Here is a 16767-nt window from a genome sequence, read left to right on the forward strand (position 1 = left end):
ACTGATCCATGTGTATTAAAAGTCATACTGCACTATTATGAGTTAAGTCTTTATTAAGTATCTATAATTCCTGGAATTAATTCACCACAAAGAGCAACATCTTTGACTATTCCAACAAGAGGTTAGAACTATCTGCCTTTAAACTGTGTTTTTTGATTAAACTTTGAAACTTCAGCTGTCCATATCCATTTCCACTGCATCCCGCATTGATGCGCTGGATTCATCTTTGCTTGCTTCCTTCCCGACTCTCTCTTTTATTTGCCACAACTACCTTCTGTTACGCTCCCTGTCTCCCCATGATCCTGCTCATTGAAGGCTCAGTTTCTGTCCCCCTTGCTCTAGAAAACATTCTTTCACTCTGAGCCAAGAGGCCCCTGCCACTAGCAGTCCATTAACCACTCCAGTTTCACACTGGCATTCAGTCATCCTTTTATTCAGCTCATACAGCAGTATGCACTTCTTCCCCTGAGATGTACAGAACAGGAAACTGTGTGTCTACCTACAGTATTTGGGTGTGTGTGTGTGAAAAGTAAAGGACAGAACAGGCAAATATATAAGAGGGCAACGGGGACCTACTGCACACCAAAGATCCTTTTAACTACACTACTTGACTCAGGCTGCTGGAGTCAGACTGTGTGACTAAAGAGTTGGGATCTGACTAGCTTAATTGATGTCGTTATCTTAAATTAGGCATTTGCTGAGGTGGTTCCCCCAGGAAGTAGGTGCACTTCTGCAGAAGAAAGGCACACTAGGGCAAAATATTTTATGCTTGAAAGAAAGTGCACTTGTCGTTCACATTAACCAGGCCTCTTACACAAACATTTATCCTGCTTTTAACACTTAACCCAGGAGCACTGACTTGGACACCTATGCCAGATACAACACTACATTCAAGCCAGAAAAAGATTACAAAAGTTCAGTGAGTGTTTTTAGTTTAGTCTTGTTGTTACCGATGCGGTTTGAATGTATAACGCTATTACTGGAACTGCAACATAAATGTAGAACTTCGTTTAGGGGTTAGGGAAATAAATGTCACGATTACATTTAAATTCATTTGTGTAAGATTTAGCACAAGACAGGTACAGTATATGCTACTGAGACACTTGGGTTCTCAGTTTTGTCTTCTCGATAACTAATATTTACTGTTTTCATTTGACTAAGAAGTCAGCAACTAAATTCAGCAAATCTTCCTAAAAAAAAAAAATAAATAAATTGTATCGCCTGTGAAACTCAACAATATGTCCCAGACCTCCAACCTGTGATCTACAAGTCACCTTGTATACCAAACAATTGTCCAAGGCAGCAATCCCTGGCTAATCCACACTCCACCAGCTTATTCATGTCAACTGTATTAATGGATGCTGATCCTTTATATCTCTCCGGGCCCAGGAAACACGTATAGAGCTTTGGATAGAACAACTAGCTGATGTGCTTTTGGCTTAAAACAACGCACCTCAGCCACACTGGCTGTTATTAGAGTATAGAAGACCACACAGACACTCATATACTCTCTCACGCGTTCAGACATGATTGCATGCAGCAGACATGCAACATTTAATAACGCTATATTGTTCCTGTAGATCTGTAGTAAACGTTGCAGTGATGTTGGGGTTTTGGCAACATTTGAAGATTTTAATTAAATCAATATTTAGAATTTTGGTGTATTTAAAGTAAAACATGTCATTTGCTTTGTCACAACAAGCCACTGCATTTGTCCAAATGCAAAACCTTGCAATTGTCAGGGAAATTAAATGAATCAAATATATTACAAAATAAAATCAACTAAAAAAAATGTCCATCCTCTTAGTTTAATCTCCCAAACTATGGCCAGGTCAAAAAATGGACTATGAACTTACACTGCATTCAGTCTTATACACACCATTAAGTCAAGCACTACTATCAATGGTATGTCTGAAAAAAGTTGAAAGTATAAACTAACAAAACCCTGGATAAATTCATGCCATGAAAACAGCTTATGTCACACGGAAGCTCAAATACACCACAAATATTTCTACACCCGTTTACCCCTGTCTGAACTTTGACCATGGTCTAACAAATATTGTGCCAGACTAGGTTCAGGTTTCAGGAGTGTGCCAAAAGGTGGGCAGTCTGTTACGCAGGACTTATATTTCAACACATGCAGATCCTTTTGTTACTATCCCACTGGTTATCTTGACCCATACAGGTGTGTGTAATAATACCACTTGTATTACATAATTTACTGCAATGATGCATTATAAACTATGCTGGAACTACTAACTTAACTACTACATTCTCTCCCTACTGTTTGGCATGAGTGCTTTTGAACTTGCCCAGGTGGCATTGTTTGCATGAAAAGCTTGGACAAACTGTTCTGCATGCCCCATAGCTGTGTGCTGAAAACAAACTGTGCGCTCGCTCCTGTCAGGAGGATTTAAACCATCTTGTGTTGAAATGAGAGGGCTTGAGTGGGACTGAAAAGGTTTGAAAACCTTCCAAAAACATGTCTGCATGGAGCGCAATAGTTTAGTCAGTGACCAGATGCCAGTTCTGCGTGCACTCTATGGTTACCGCTTGTCTGTGAGTACAATATCACTTTTCACCTGTTGCTAGACATGGCCATGGGATTAAGTTACACAACAGTTTCCCTGGCAGATGACAGGCATTAGTGCTGCTGACTCCTGCTGCTCTGCTTCCCTGAAAGCACCATGCTGACACACTCAGGCAAATATTACATGATGTCACTGTGATTAAGTCACCTTGCTAAAATTCTAACTGTAAGCGGCGCACCCTATTAAATAGGTTTGGTTCATTATATTGGCACAATTTCACTCAGCTGTTTTGTTTTATATAAATAAAATAAACACAAAAAGTGCAGCAATAATACCTGAATAAATCCTTTACAAAGTAACAAAGCTTCTGGTCACGTGGTGACATGTTGTAATTTGTCAGGACTACACAACTTAACATTACTTAATTAGGTGTAAGTATTGGGTTAAAGGACAGTATTCTTATATGCTGACCTGTTGACCTGAGTGCTGAATCCCACAAGTTCTCAAAAAACTAAAAATAAACAGGTAGCTGCTGAAATATTTAAGAAAATAACAGAAGCTACAGGTGTTTTTAGAGTTTGCTTTTGATCATAGCAAGACGTCAAACAGAACATGCAGGCAAACTATTGGTGGTGTGATCTGCATATGCTAGAGATTTAAAGTGCATTAAAATACCCCTGTGCGATACTCACAAATTTCTTTTTCCCATCTCCATCCTCGTAGCCCTTCTTGGATTTTTTATCCTTCTTGGTACCAGCAGCTGATGCAGAGCTCCCCGTGTTTGACTCCATGTTAGTAACTTAATACGCTTCCTTGAAGTGGATTTCAAAATAAAGACATGTAGCGTTAATCCCCACGCTCTCAACCCAAGGAAAATATCTCCTTCGGTGATGTGAAAAAAGTTAATTCCCCTTGGGCCTAGTCTATTGCCTCGGCTAACTAGCCACAATTAGCACAGGGTTGCTAATGATTTGGTGCTATGCCAACTACACCGAACGAATCCTTTTCTTCGCTGAACCGCTCGTCCGTATCACTGAAGGAGGGAAATTCAAAGCATAGTCCCAAGTCCTCGGAGCGAAAAGTATGGAACCAACCTGTTGCGTGTATCAGACACTGATGAAGATGCGTTTCTACCTCTATTCACACGCAAGCCGCAACCCAACACTTTGAATTTTAGGTCCAGAAACTATGCGGTACAAAGTTAGCTAACTTTAGCTAGCTTTGGCTAAGCTAGCTTCTCCGCTACAGTAACGAACGACTCCGCGGTAAATAAAACTCCACTCTTCCTGGTTTGACGACGTGTTTCTATCAACCCAAAACACGGGCGAAGAGTCTGTGTTACAGATTAATCGGATCGACAGCATCTCCCAAATTAGTTTCCATGGCTGCTAGAAGTTTAGTTAACTTTTTAACCCCTAAGTGACAGCAAGGAGTCGACTACGTAGTAGTCTTCCTGTTCTTGTGACAGTCCGGTCGGAGCCCGGTGGGAGGAGCCTGAACTTCGCAGCTACACCTGAGAGGATTTAACGGCTGCTCGGAGACCGAAGCTGCGTCTGAGCCGGGGTTTCATTTCTTACTAGAAACGTACAAATGCCAAAGTCAACAAACATATTAAGCCAATGTTCCTAATGACTGCTGGTACTCAGAGCAGAGAATGGCGAAAGAGTGTGTTGAAACGTAGCCGTGATGTAGTGTACAATGAAAAATCTAAATTTGGAAATTAACTATTGCAAAACCCAGAAATTGTAAATTACACAGTGTAATGAAACATCCCACCACCAGCTGGCAGCACGGACAAACAAGTGTGTAGATTCATACAGCTTGTCATTTATGAAAAACCGCTGAGAGGTAGTAAGATTTCTACTGCTACTCTTGGTGGTGGTGCGTGGTTAAATACAAATTTAACTTATATTGTTTTCTGTCCTTTGTTAATTACATGTAGATTGGCAGCGCTAAAATCAAGAGTATAGACATCAAGTTAGTATGATGTGGTATTATAGTTATAGTTTTATAGTTCTATTGCTCAGGTTTCTCGGGATATTACAAAAATTGCTTAGTGTGACACTAGTATTAGATTTGAGTTTTACCAAATATCGCTGCACTGACAAGCTAAAGTTGCACAATCCAAGACATTAGAATAACTGCTAGAGCTAAGCAATATCTTTGTTTTGTATCATGAATGATTGTGATAATCAGTCATTATTTATACACAGTAGTATTCAATATTATTGTTTCCCTCCTTGCTGAACCACCAGAACAGAGATCAGTGTCCTCTCTCGTGGACCAGTCTATCTAACTTTTTTCCCCATGGTGGCAATAAAAAAACCTCTAGGTAATTTATTTTAAAGTTGTGTATTTTGTATTATATTGTATTGTGTTTTATATTTAAAACCTAATGTTTTTGTCACTTGTGATTTTTAATTTTGTCATTTTGTACTGAAATCATACGATACTAACTGTAAATGGACTTGTGGCGCCTCCAAGTGGCTAAAATCCAAATCGAAGGTGCGGCAGTGTCAGTGTCTATACAGCACGTCAACTGAAATGATATACTGTACCAGTAGGAAGGCGTTAGCTTACTTTAAATTCTGGAATTATTTGTTTATGCAGCTGACACTGGATGGGGGGTGTGGCGCATAGAATATAAAGAATAGATTTAGACCGGGCATATTTCTTTCTTCTGAAAGTAATAGAGCCAGCATCACCTACGTACATGTTCCCCGCTCTCCCATTTATAATATCTTATTTCACTGCTCCTCAAACCCAGACTATAATGTGATTATGTGATAGCTGGCAGGACTCAGACAAAAAAACAGTGTTTCCCTCATTTCAGTGAGATTCTCTATCACATATTTCATGAAAGCGTAATAATGTTCGATGGAATCATTTGACTTTAGCTCTCCTGGTCTGATAATGTCGAGAAATTTTGCCCAATACTTAAAATGCAACGCCCCCCTTAGCTCTCAGACATAAACAAACCAGTGAGCACAAATTGCATGCACACACAGCACAGGATTACAGCGACAGGGTCATCTATCTGTCTTGGTATGTGAGACATGTTTCCAACAACAAGATTAAAGAGGATTTGCACATAACCGGTGGCACTGAAACCGAACACTGTTTGGTTTATCTCACAAGACTCTTCAAATACTTCAGCCTCAAGTCTTCATCTTTTTGGGGATATTGTCGCTATAAATAGTGGGGGGAGAAGTTAATTAAGAGTGAAGGTGCACGATAAGGCTGGCAGCCGTACAGCACTCGTATAAGGTCCTCTGCGGACATATGAAACTGTTGGTCGTCCTCAACAGCGGCTGCCTCAGCAACAGCAGCATCACATACTGGTGGAAACACACACACACACACAGAGGACTGCTACACTTTAAAATAGCCCACATTTCCATATATTTATGTGACAACGTAGCCTCAACATTCTCTGATTTAATCACCATTTTACAATGGACTAAGAGGTCAAACGTTTGTGTTAATTGTATTATTTCACAAGACACGACAGTTGAGTTACAGTCATATAAAATATTTTATATACATTCTACTGTAGACCCCTTGACCAAATACTTTATGTACAAACTACTGTAGATCCCCTCACCTTTCCATGGAAAAACAGATTCATTAACAGAGCCAGTGTGACTTTGGACCTTAACAGCAGGCGTCAGGTCAAATTTACAGGCAATTAAACGACTTAATACAAATGGAGGGTATATCGTACTCGAATAAATAGTTTGCTGCAAAGTGCTTTTCAGGGGCCACATGGAAGGCGATAGGGCTGATGGATTGTTCTTTAATTAATTACCACAAAATACATGAGTCTCTCTTTTTAAGGAGCTACATCATTGTTTTTCAGCCTGCAGTGGGTCCATATACAGCACTCCTGTCCTCTGATGGACTGTCTTTAGGGTTTAAGGCAGTGAGACCATGAAAATTAAAATGAGGGGCAACATATGGCATAAATGAGACCCTGATCAAGTTGGGTCATGTTGAAAATAAAGCCATCCAACGTGTTCAAGACAACCAAAATACACAATGTTTCCAGTACGTACAGCAGCAGTTAAGGTCATGACCATTTTAACTTCACAGACAAGACCACTGCCAAAGGTTTGTCCCGGGGTCCAGTCTTATTTGTAGGAGGTCCGGGCTTCTCTCAGCGACCTGTCATATGGCATGGACGCGAAGAAAGAGTTCCGGAGCTGGCAGTTGATGAAAAACACGATAAGCAGCACCAGCAGGAAGAGAAGTAGGCACATAACTATGTAGGTGATTAGGTCCGGTTTGTGGAGCTCACCCTCTCGGAGCCCCCCGCCCCCTCTCCCTGTAGTGGGTCTCAGCAGAGCGGCAACGCTCACCGAGCCTCCGTGGGAGGCGTTCAGGGACGAGGGCGCGTGCGTGGAGGACTGGGCCATGAGCATCAGGTTGAAGTCTGGGGTGTTGGTGGAGTTGAGGAGAATCTGCCTCAGCATGGCGCCGGGCAGGCTCGCCGGCTGCGAAGGTCGGCTGGAGGATGGACGGACAGGGAGAAGGTTAGAGCCGCAGCACACTCACATCTGCAGCACGTGCGGTTTGTGATGCAACATCATGCTGGAATTGGGTGATAATCTTGGGAACAGCCCAAGGATGTTAAAATTCAGTCCGGCTCGTGCACTAAAAATAGACTACCCTAATGTTTAACAAGGTCACAGTCAATCCAGTGGCACCGCAAATTAGACGGGTGATAAGAAATAAGTGACAAAATGAAGTGAAGTCCGTACGGATAAACTATAATATAAGAACTTGCCGTAATCAATTTGTGGAATCCATCAGCAAAACGAATACTGTACTTACTTTGTTGTGTGCTCCGGAGAGTTCCGCAGGTGAGCTGGAAAAGACACAATCCCGGATCTGCATTCCTCAGCGGTCCCGGTTCTGTTCGCTCCAGCCACGCCGAGGACGCGCTATGAGAGGCAGCGGGTCGAATCTGCGCCCATAGACCGTGTATCGACGAGCGTGTTATTATTGCGCCGCTCTCGTCACATCGAACCGAACGGTCAGACCCGCGGGTCGGATCAGGTAAAGGAATACATGGCTAATTTCCCACTTGTTGGCGTTTGCTCCCAAACCGTCCCGTCGCGCCGGAGGTGGAGGAAAACTGCGTTCTAAGCGACCGTGGCGAAAGCCAAATGACACTAAGGTCCGTGGGAGCAGGTGAAGTTCAGCGGCATCGCCGGTGCGCACACGAGTCCTCCCGTGCGTCGCGGTGCGCAGTGCGAGATCCGCCTCAGCCTGCGCGTACGGGGCGCGGAGAAAGGGCAAGTCGGACTCCGGCTCCTCCAGCCCTTTGCTTGTTTATGTATCCAGTCAAGGGTCTCTGCGTGCGAGGAGAGGCTGCCGACGGCCAGTCCTCGTGGGGTTATCGATCCACATTAAAACGAGGCAACACAGAGGGCAAAACACAGCGGCACACAACCTTCCTGAGTTGTGTGTGTGTGTGTGTGTGTGTGTTTGTGTGAGAGTGAGAAGGGGAGAGAGAGAGAGAGAGAGAGAGAGAGCCGCAGCAGCTCAGGAAAGGAGAAGGAGGGATGGCGCTGGAGACACGTCACTGGACAGGGACGTCTGTAAAGATGGTCAAAAGACAAAGTATCTATCTATCTATGTGTGTGTGTGCGTCTGTCTGTCTGTCGGTCTGTCTGTCTGATTATTTTAATAGACTTATACAGATGAGTGGAGGGCGAGTCAGAGTCATTTCTGGCCCAGTGTGAGGAATCTCGCACTGGGGTGATGAGAGAACAGGAAAAGGTGTGAGATGGAGATTGGTGAGAGAGTGCAAGACCGCGTAGCTGTGATTAAATCTTAGAAAAAGTCCACAACCTCCAGTGCTGCCCCGTCTTGGATGTCGCAGCACGATACTCTGCTGTATGAGCAATTATAGGAAAGCGTTGTGAAATTCATCGCAGCATCTCTCTCACGCGGCCTGGCATCGTTTAAATGAAAAGAAAGTGCTGAGCACGGGGTTTGGAAGCTACTTTGCTCTTATGTGATGCTCTGGACAAGAACGCGCAAGCAAAGGGCCAGACCTTAAAAGCTCTGCCGATCTGTTTCATATTCATCTGCACCTGTTCTGTCAAAACAGAATGGCTGCTGGGCGGAATGGAAAGCAAGGACAGGGGACACACACACACACACACACACACACACACACACACACACACACACACACACACACACACACACACACACACACACACACACAATTTTCTGTAAGCCATCCTTAAATTGGATTTGACACCTCATGTATGTACTGTATATAGACACAGTATACAAACCTGTAAAAAGTGAATTACTGAAGTCTATTAATATAATTTATATTTAATAACAGTACACAGGATCACAGTGGCCATAGTTTGGTAGAATCATGTCACATGGGAAGTCTGAAAACTGCCTCAGGCCTTGTTTACAGATGTGGACACAGAGCAATAATTGTCACGGTTGAGGAGATCACTATTTGTTATTGCTTTTGTTTAGTTTCCCTCCGTCCATGTGTGTGCCGTCGTCCTCATTTCCATCCATCCACACACGAGTCCGACACAAAGGCGCATCCGAACGCAGCCCAAAGAAAAATCGAACCCAGTTCTGGCAAAGTCTGTGCGAGCGCCTTCGTGTGGTGATGAAGGCTGGTTCAGAGTAAGTCGCTCATCAGCGTTTCACCCATTCACCTTGTTTGAGTCGCGTGTCGTTCCTCAATGTGTGGTCTGTTTCTCCTTGTCTCTCCTGACACCCCCCCCCCCCCCCCCCCCCCGCATCTCCTTCTGTTTCTGTTAATCCTTTTAATCCATGTAAAAAGGGGGAGAGGACGACTCATCCATGAAGGAGCAAGAACTCAAACTGGAGATAAACAAGAAAACTAAAATTTGGGGGATTTCTTATCCTGAGTTTAATAATGTTGTTTTACAGGATGGAAGTAGAGAGAGAAGTGCTGAAAAGAAGCTTAACGCTCCTGCTGATGAGTCCCAGCCACAGCAAATAGCAGCCATGTGAGTTAACAGGGATTATGTATGTGTAGCCTACACACACCAACCACACTCCTGCTCTCTCTCTCTCACACACACACACACACACACACACACACACACACACACACACACACACACACACACACACACACACACACACACACACACACACACACTGAAGCGCACAAAATGCATGTTCCCCTGCACCGTCAGCAAACTGGAGAATTAGGCACACTCATTTTATTACTCTTATTTCCTATTATTTTCAAAAGGGAAGGGATCAACATTAAGGACATATTCCCTTAAAGGCTTACAGCTCCAGTCACCTCAGATTACACTGTGTCTGGCGTGAGTGAAGCAAAGAGCACCAACAAAAGCTTCAGTAATCTGCGCCCACAGCCGTGTTTTCCCAAGGTGTTATTGCTAATTCCTTTTGAGACAGAATTGCTGGGAGTCTACTGAGTTTTGTTTATGTTTGCCTCGTGAAAGACTCATAACCTTTTGGTGCTCTCCTCGGCGCGACGGCCTCCGTCCAGCAGATCTTTACGGGAGCCACGCGAATGCGTCGTCTCCGGACCCCGCTCGTCTCTGCTTTCTGCTGCTTCACCGTCAGGCTGCCACGGAGAAGCAATGCTAAAACGCTGACAATCAATATTTCTAAACAATAAAATCATCTCCCTTTGTGCACTCGCTCGCTCGCTCACACACACACACACACACACACACACACACACACACACACACACACACACACACACGCTACACATACCAGCAGGCAGACAGACTCCCCAGACCAAAACACAAAACTGACACAAGATAGATTATGAGAACGCTGGTGCGTGTGCGCGCACGTAGAGGACGTCTGACATGTGTAAACCACAAGCAGGAATATACACACGTAGCGCTACACACTTACGTAAACACACATAGAAAGACACAGGGAGCGGGAACACATGCAGTCACGGTGACAACTTGATCACTAGCGGCTACATACGCTGCTAGGACGCCTTTATCTCTTATGTCAATACACGTTCATTTTGTGCCCGATTTCCAACGAGGATCTCAAAGAAACAAACAGAAAAGGCACGTAAATCTCTCCCCTCTCCCATTTTCTGTAATTGTGTTCGTTTCCTTCCACCCATCTCCTCCTTAACCTCGGAGGAAAAATCAGCCGGCGAAATAGGATTTCTCCCTGCCAGCACATCAAACGCCTATTGGCAGGAATCAGACGCACCACAATTAGTCACTTGATTATCTCGCCAGAACACCAAATGCTGCTTCTCATCTCAGGAAGGAATAAAAGAAGAGCCTTTTACTTTCTCGCACACTAAAAATAACAAATGGATGCTCAAAGTGCCTGTGAGCTACAGTATAATGACGCCCCTGAAACACATGCAGCTAAAATTTCAATTATATGTGCAATTATGTTGTACGGGTACGATTATAGGCAGTGTTGGCTTAAAAGCTATATAATATTGTGTACACGGCCTATATTTGATCTAAGGGCAGGTCAAGGGGCTTCTTAACTCTGTAAGAAAGTAACTACAGATCAACAGAGGAGATACTGGAGCTTCATTCTCTTTCAAGTTCCCTTCTCTCCATTCTGTCTTTTTAGACGAGTCATCGTGAGGTCACGCTGTAGATCAGCGAGGTTTCTTGCATGAAGGGACCGATCTAATTGTGGGAAAGGCTCACAGTCATGAGGCAGAGCAGAGACTCGGCCTGGAAGCCGTAGACATTCGAGGCACGAAGAAAAGGATGGAGGGAGGGGAGGGGAGGGGGGCGTAGAGGGTGAGAAGTAGGGGAGAGGAGAGGAAAAGGAGGCGTAGGTAAACTACAGTATATCGAGTGGGAAATAACAGAAGCAGTGAAGAAATAATCACCAGTCCCACTATGAGTGTGTGTGTACAGGCCTGTGAGCAACACGTTGCTCTGTTTAAATGTCCATGAAGTGAGTAATCTTTTTATACAAGTGTCTGATCACAACGCTCATAATCACACAGTATTTGTTTCGCTGTTTGTGTCATTGAAGCATGAGATTCATTTGATACTTTGTCACTAACAGCAAGTAAATCACTTCACATGTTCAACAGCCGATTGTTATTTGTATATATGTTGTTCTAAATCTTCAATGCAGCATGTTGTGGTTCCTCAGGTCATTTACCCACAGTCAGATGCAGCCACTGATACGTCTTTCTATGTTATTCCAGTTGCAGCATCTGTATTTCTAGCACTTAATCAGTTTATTTGTGCACTTTAACTGTACCTTTGACTATTAATTAAAAGAGAACACAGCTTTGAATATGCATTTTGAAATGTTTCTTCCTCCGCTTTAGCACCTCTCCAGCTGGTGGCACCTTAAGCCTTCGCCGTTCTCACATACGCTTTAAAACAGCCTGTGACAGCGCGTGTTCGTGCGTCGCCCGAGTCGAGACACGCGAGAAGGAGACAAACGGGCAAACAGCAACAAAACGTGGAGGGAAAAAGAGATGAGAGCAGACTGAGCCGAGGCGAACAGAAAGTGGCAGAATAAAAGAGATGCTGCGGTGGGCGAGCGAGTGAGTGAGTGAGTGAGTGAGTGAGTGAGTGGAGATGAAGGCAAAACACACACCCCAACACAAAGCAGAACAAAGGGAAAGAACGGTGAAGTGATTCAGATGATGAATGGTGGTGAAACAGCTATGTCCGCCCGTAAAAGGGAAACTATGTTGCAGGTACATAAATACACTTAGGGGAAATGTTGCTGTTTATTATAAGCAGCGGGACTGGAATTGTTATAAACATGACTTCCTCTATGTCTCACTCATTCTCTTTTGGTACTCACACACAGCTTTCACAATGCTCGCGGTCCAGGAAGCGCTTTACAACTCCCGTAAAGTCTTCATCGCTCAGGTTTATATGGAGAAAAGCAACAGCAACAACAAACAGCTTGGCGTCGCTGAGGATGATGTCGGCGGTCGTTCTGCAGCAATCAACCACACTTGTTCCCTGTAAGTTAAACAATGTTTCAAGCTCCAGCTCCAAAGCGCCAACGGGGAGAATAGAAGGGAGCGCGAAACAGCTCCGTGTTTTTATTCTGATGACAATGAAGACGACAACGATGGGGATTTGTGTTGAAGAGAATCATCCCACCACATAGACGCACCGCTCACACATTTATCTTGTGTGGACGTGCGGTTTCATCCGCTCGGCCGCGCACACCCTCATTCCTCGCTGCGGCGGCTCACGCGCCTCGAGGGCCCATCCAGCCACCGGAGGGCTTGTCAGGGACTTGTCATATCGCCCCCCCCCCCTCCATCCATCTTGAATCAGCAAGCTGCGGCTTTGAGGAATTGGTAAACACTCAACCCGTTTCTCCTTCTGATAGCCCCAATGACCCCCTTCCTCTACTACTCCATCAGCTTTCTGACTGCTCCAGAAATGAGATATTGGCATTTCACTAATGATGAGTCCTCAAAAAAGCCTCGGCACTATGGATTTGTGATTGTTTGCAGGCCAGTTTGTCCGTGAAATACGAAGCGGTTGAAGTGGGTTAGGTGATATTCTATCTTGGGTGACAGAGGGCTATGATTTTTTTTTGATTGGAACAGCTTTGCGCTATGATTTCCTTTGGTGTGTTGTCCTGGTGCTCGCCTCCGGAGCGTTTTCCACTAATGAGACACCGCGAGGACAGACTGCCACGTCCTGAGAGGGTGATTGATACCGTGGATGGGGCTTGTTGCTGTTTATAAATGTAAGTAAAAGTGAGGAACGACACACGAACGTATGTGTGTGTGTGTGTGTGTGTGTGTGTGTGTGTGTGTGTGTGTGTGTGTGTGTGTGTGTGTGTGTGTGTGTGTGTGTGTGTGTGTGTGTGTGTGTGTGTCTCTGCAGCAGGAGACGCGTCGTAAAGCGTCCTGAGCTCCAGTCCGCGTTGGTCCCGTTCGGTGCATCCGGTGGCGCGCGGGTGCGAGCTTTTGTTTGTGTGCAAGCAAATTAGCAGTCACGCTTTAAATGTGAGTGTTTATGACAGCCAGCGTGATGTGTGAGCGTGCATGCATATGTGAGTAATCACGCCTCAGTGTGCTGTACAATGTGTGTCAGTTTATAGCGGAGGGAGCTGGAGCCCGTCCACGCGTGTGTGCCGGAGAGTCTAATAATACACAAGCAAGGCAGCGCTGCGCTCTACGTGCGTGTTTAACGTATATTTTTGTGTGGAAGCTGCTGAGTTTGTCTCCTGAGGGGGCATTCAGGCGGTAGGCAAGAGGTGTGTTGGAGAGGGACTTCAATCTCTCCTCCAAATCCCTGGAATCCCTGTCTTTCAGAGGCAGGAGGTCACATCGCTCAACTGCTCTGCCAGAAGAGACAGAACGAAGAAGAAGAAGGAGGGAGGAAGAGGAGGAGAGAATGAGGGCAGAGTGCGTAGCCTTGGGCTGCTGGGACAAATTATACCAGAGAGGGGGTGTGGGTTAGCCGGTGTAGCTCCAAAACACACACACACACACACACACACACACACACACACACACACACACACACACACACACACACACACACACACACACACACACACACACACACACACACACACACAGGTCAGTGTCAGCTCACAAGCCATTTGCAACCAAGCATGAAAAAAACACACAGTTACACAAATTGCACGATATGTTTAAAAGGCTCAATACACACAAAAGCAGAAGCGCAGAGTCACAATGACTGTGTGTTGCTCAGTTAACCCCTTAAGGGCAAAGCTAATATAAGTCTGAGGGGGAGCACTGAAGGGGATCTGATAATAGAATTTCCTGTGAACTTCCAGAAGCATATATGCCTTGGACCGACTTTGTTGCTATGGTGATTGGCTAGCTGCTGTTTGTGTGCTGTTCAGGGTTTCTGGGCCTGACTTAAAGTCTCCTCGCCGAGACAGTGTTTTGGCATTTGTGCTTTATTGGCCTGCATATATAGCGCAGCAGTGAGCAGTGGAAGGGAGAAGTTTAGTATAGGAAGCAGAATGAGAGGATGTGACAAAGGTTACAAGCCTGACTCAATTATGAAAAGAGTAACAGATGCACCTCTGACTGTTCCCTCGCTTGTAATCAGGGACGCCACAGGGTTTTTAGGGCTCTTGTAAACACATAAAAATACACAAACATCTTGGAAGTGAATAATTAAAGGAGCCTGCTGTAGACTGACCGACAGCCAAGATGGCTGCACTTTAAATTGGTGGTGGAATGTTTGGTTACTGTTTGGAACTTAATCATCAGACACCACAAATAAGCAGAGATCCAGAGGCTGTGTGTTATTCAGGCTCACATTTCATGATTTGTGGCCATTAATACCCAGAAAAAAAACAGCGATACCTGCAGCTGTCATGAGAAGCCATGAATGTGTGAACGTGCCCACTGTGGGTTTAGGGCTAAAAATAGCGCAGAGCCTTTTCAGGAAAACACGTTTTTTACGGGAGTTTCTCTATTTGGTACGACACTTTCTGCCTAAAGCAAAGATGTCGTAACATAATAGAAGCTAAAGTAAATTGCAATGAAACACATCTGTCAGCCTCCGTCACATCTGCTCTAGAGGACGACCATGTATGGTAGGTGTTAGTGACAGCTTTACAGGGTTCAGCAGCCCCGTGCAGTGGAAGGCGAGACAATAAAATGAAGTCTGTCAGTGACGGCACGGAACGATGCAGAGGAGGACGCAGGAAGAAGAGCCAGGAAACGGGACGGAGCTGAAACACAGGCATGTGGTGGAATGGAGTGTTTACAGAGGGGCTGTGGAGGGCAGCTCTCAAGATGCCCCTGACACACACACACACACACGCACACACACACACACACACACACACACACACACACACACACACACACACACACACACACACACACACACACACACACACACGCACGCATGGACACACACGCACGGACACACACGCACACACACAAACACACGCATGCACACACACGCACACACACACACACACACACACACACACACACACACACACACACACACACACACACACACACACACAGTATGTCTAGTTTGACATTAATGTGCACGTTGGCACCTGTTAAGCTCAGAAACATGTTGTGGTTTAATGAGATGCTGAGGGAAGTTTTATTAAAGCTTGGACACATTTCAAAGCAGAGCATCATATTTAACCACTGACTGAAATAAGAGCAGTGGTCGGTCTTCTGCTATGCTAAGTATATACTGTATATTTAATGCAGCGAAGTGTGTGTACTGCACTGTACTGTGTGTACAGTTTGTAACTTAGATAATTTATTCTCAGTGCATACATTTGTGCATAATGGGAGCACAGAGCAACGCTGCAGCAACATGTCACTGACTGCAGGCTACCGATGGCGGCGGGAGCCATTAATCCTCAGCCCTCGAATGATTAGACAACCAGCTTAGAGTTTGCTCTGTTTAATTCAAGCATCAAAAATATGACATTATACAATAGATCTTATATATGAGACTTTGCTTTAATGAACGCTTTTTGCATTAAAGTTAAAAATACAGTATTTTGTGTAAATGTCTGTAAGTGGGAATCGTTAAAAACTATCCGGTCTGTTTATTAGTGGAGTGGAAATAGTTAGCTGCTCCTCCACTCATACACAAAAACACACGTCTACTTGTTTCAATGGAAAACTCACTTAACATTTGTGCATCTGACACTAAATCAATGGTTATATGTTGATTATATTGATCACGCTAAAAAGTCAAGCACTGAAATGAGACCAAAGGGATAAAATCGAACATGTTTTGAATTTGTGTGTGACTGAGTAAGTGACCCCCCCCCCCAGAGAAACCACCACTGTAGAAACCATGGCAGTAACAATGGTGGGGCCCTCAACATGAATAGGCCCCTACTGATATCTCCTCATGGGGCTACGACATTTGCACCTACATAAAAATAGATTAATAATATTGGGTCTGGGCATAAAAGGCCACAGAATGAATTCATTACATTCATTCTGGGCCACAGAATGAAAGTAAAATACAAAAGTGACTCATTTTCAGTGAAGGTGGGAACGCATTTAGTAGTGTGTATTTCAGGAGTAGCCAAAGCATTCTGACCTGAAGATCGTCTGAGACGATCAATAAATCCTGACTGTTAATGGCTCAGGTCTGTCCTCATCCACACCCATGCTGCTCTTACACAGAGGACAGATGCTGTGGCTGATCCCACAGGCAAACACTCTCTAATCCCCCTGTTTCTATTAGACCTGCATCTGTGTGTTGTAGATACC

General features: G+C 44.6%; 2 protein-coding genes across 4 annotated transcripts in view; both read right to left on the bottom strand.

The window, feature by feature from the left end:
* The window catches only part of LOC114863982 (protein diaphanous homolog 1), a 68981-nt gene extending 64979 nt beyond the window's left edge, over positions 1-4002 (bottom strand). For 2 of the 3 annotated variants that reach the window (XM_055512360.1, XM_055512358.1), the window contains exon 1: positions 3224-4002. In XM_055512360.1, coding sequence (XP_055368335.1) covers positions 3224-3322 — 99 coding nt within the window. In that variant the 5' untranslated portion in view covers positions 3323-4002. The remainder of the gene's footprint in view (positions 1-3223) is intronic. The other variant, XM_055512359.1, reaches the window with a different exon arrangement.
* An 11922-nt stretch (positions 4003-15924) lies between these two features.
* Positions 15925-16767, bottom strand: part of LOC114864450 (short transient receptor potential channel 7-like) — a 33361-nt gene continuing 32518 nt past the window's right edge. Inside the window, exon 12 of the mRNA XM_029165310.3 lies at positions 15925-16767. This exon is cut by the window's right edge and continues 1468 nt beyond it. The gene's annotated coding sequence lies outside the window, so the exon portion shown is untranslated.

The sequence above is a fragment of the Betta splendens genome, chromosome 10, assembly GCF_900634795.4.
Source record: "Betta splendens chromosome 10, fBetSpl5.4, whole genome shotgun sequence".
NCBI classification, from domain to species: domain Eukaryota; kingdom Metazoa; phylum Chordata; class Actinopteri; order Anabantiformes; family Osphronemidae; genus Betta; species Betta splendens.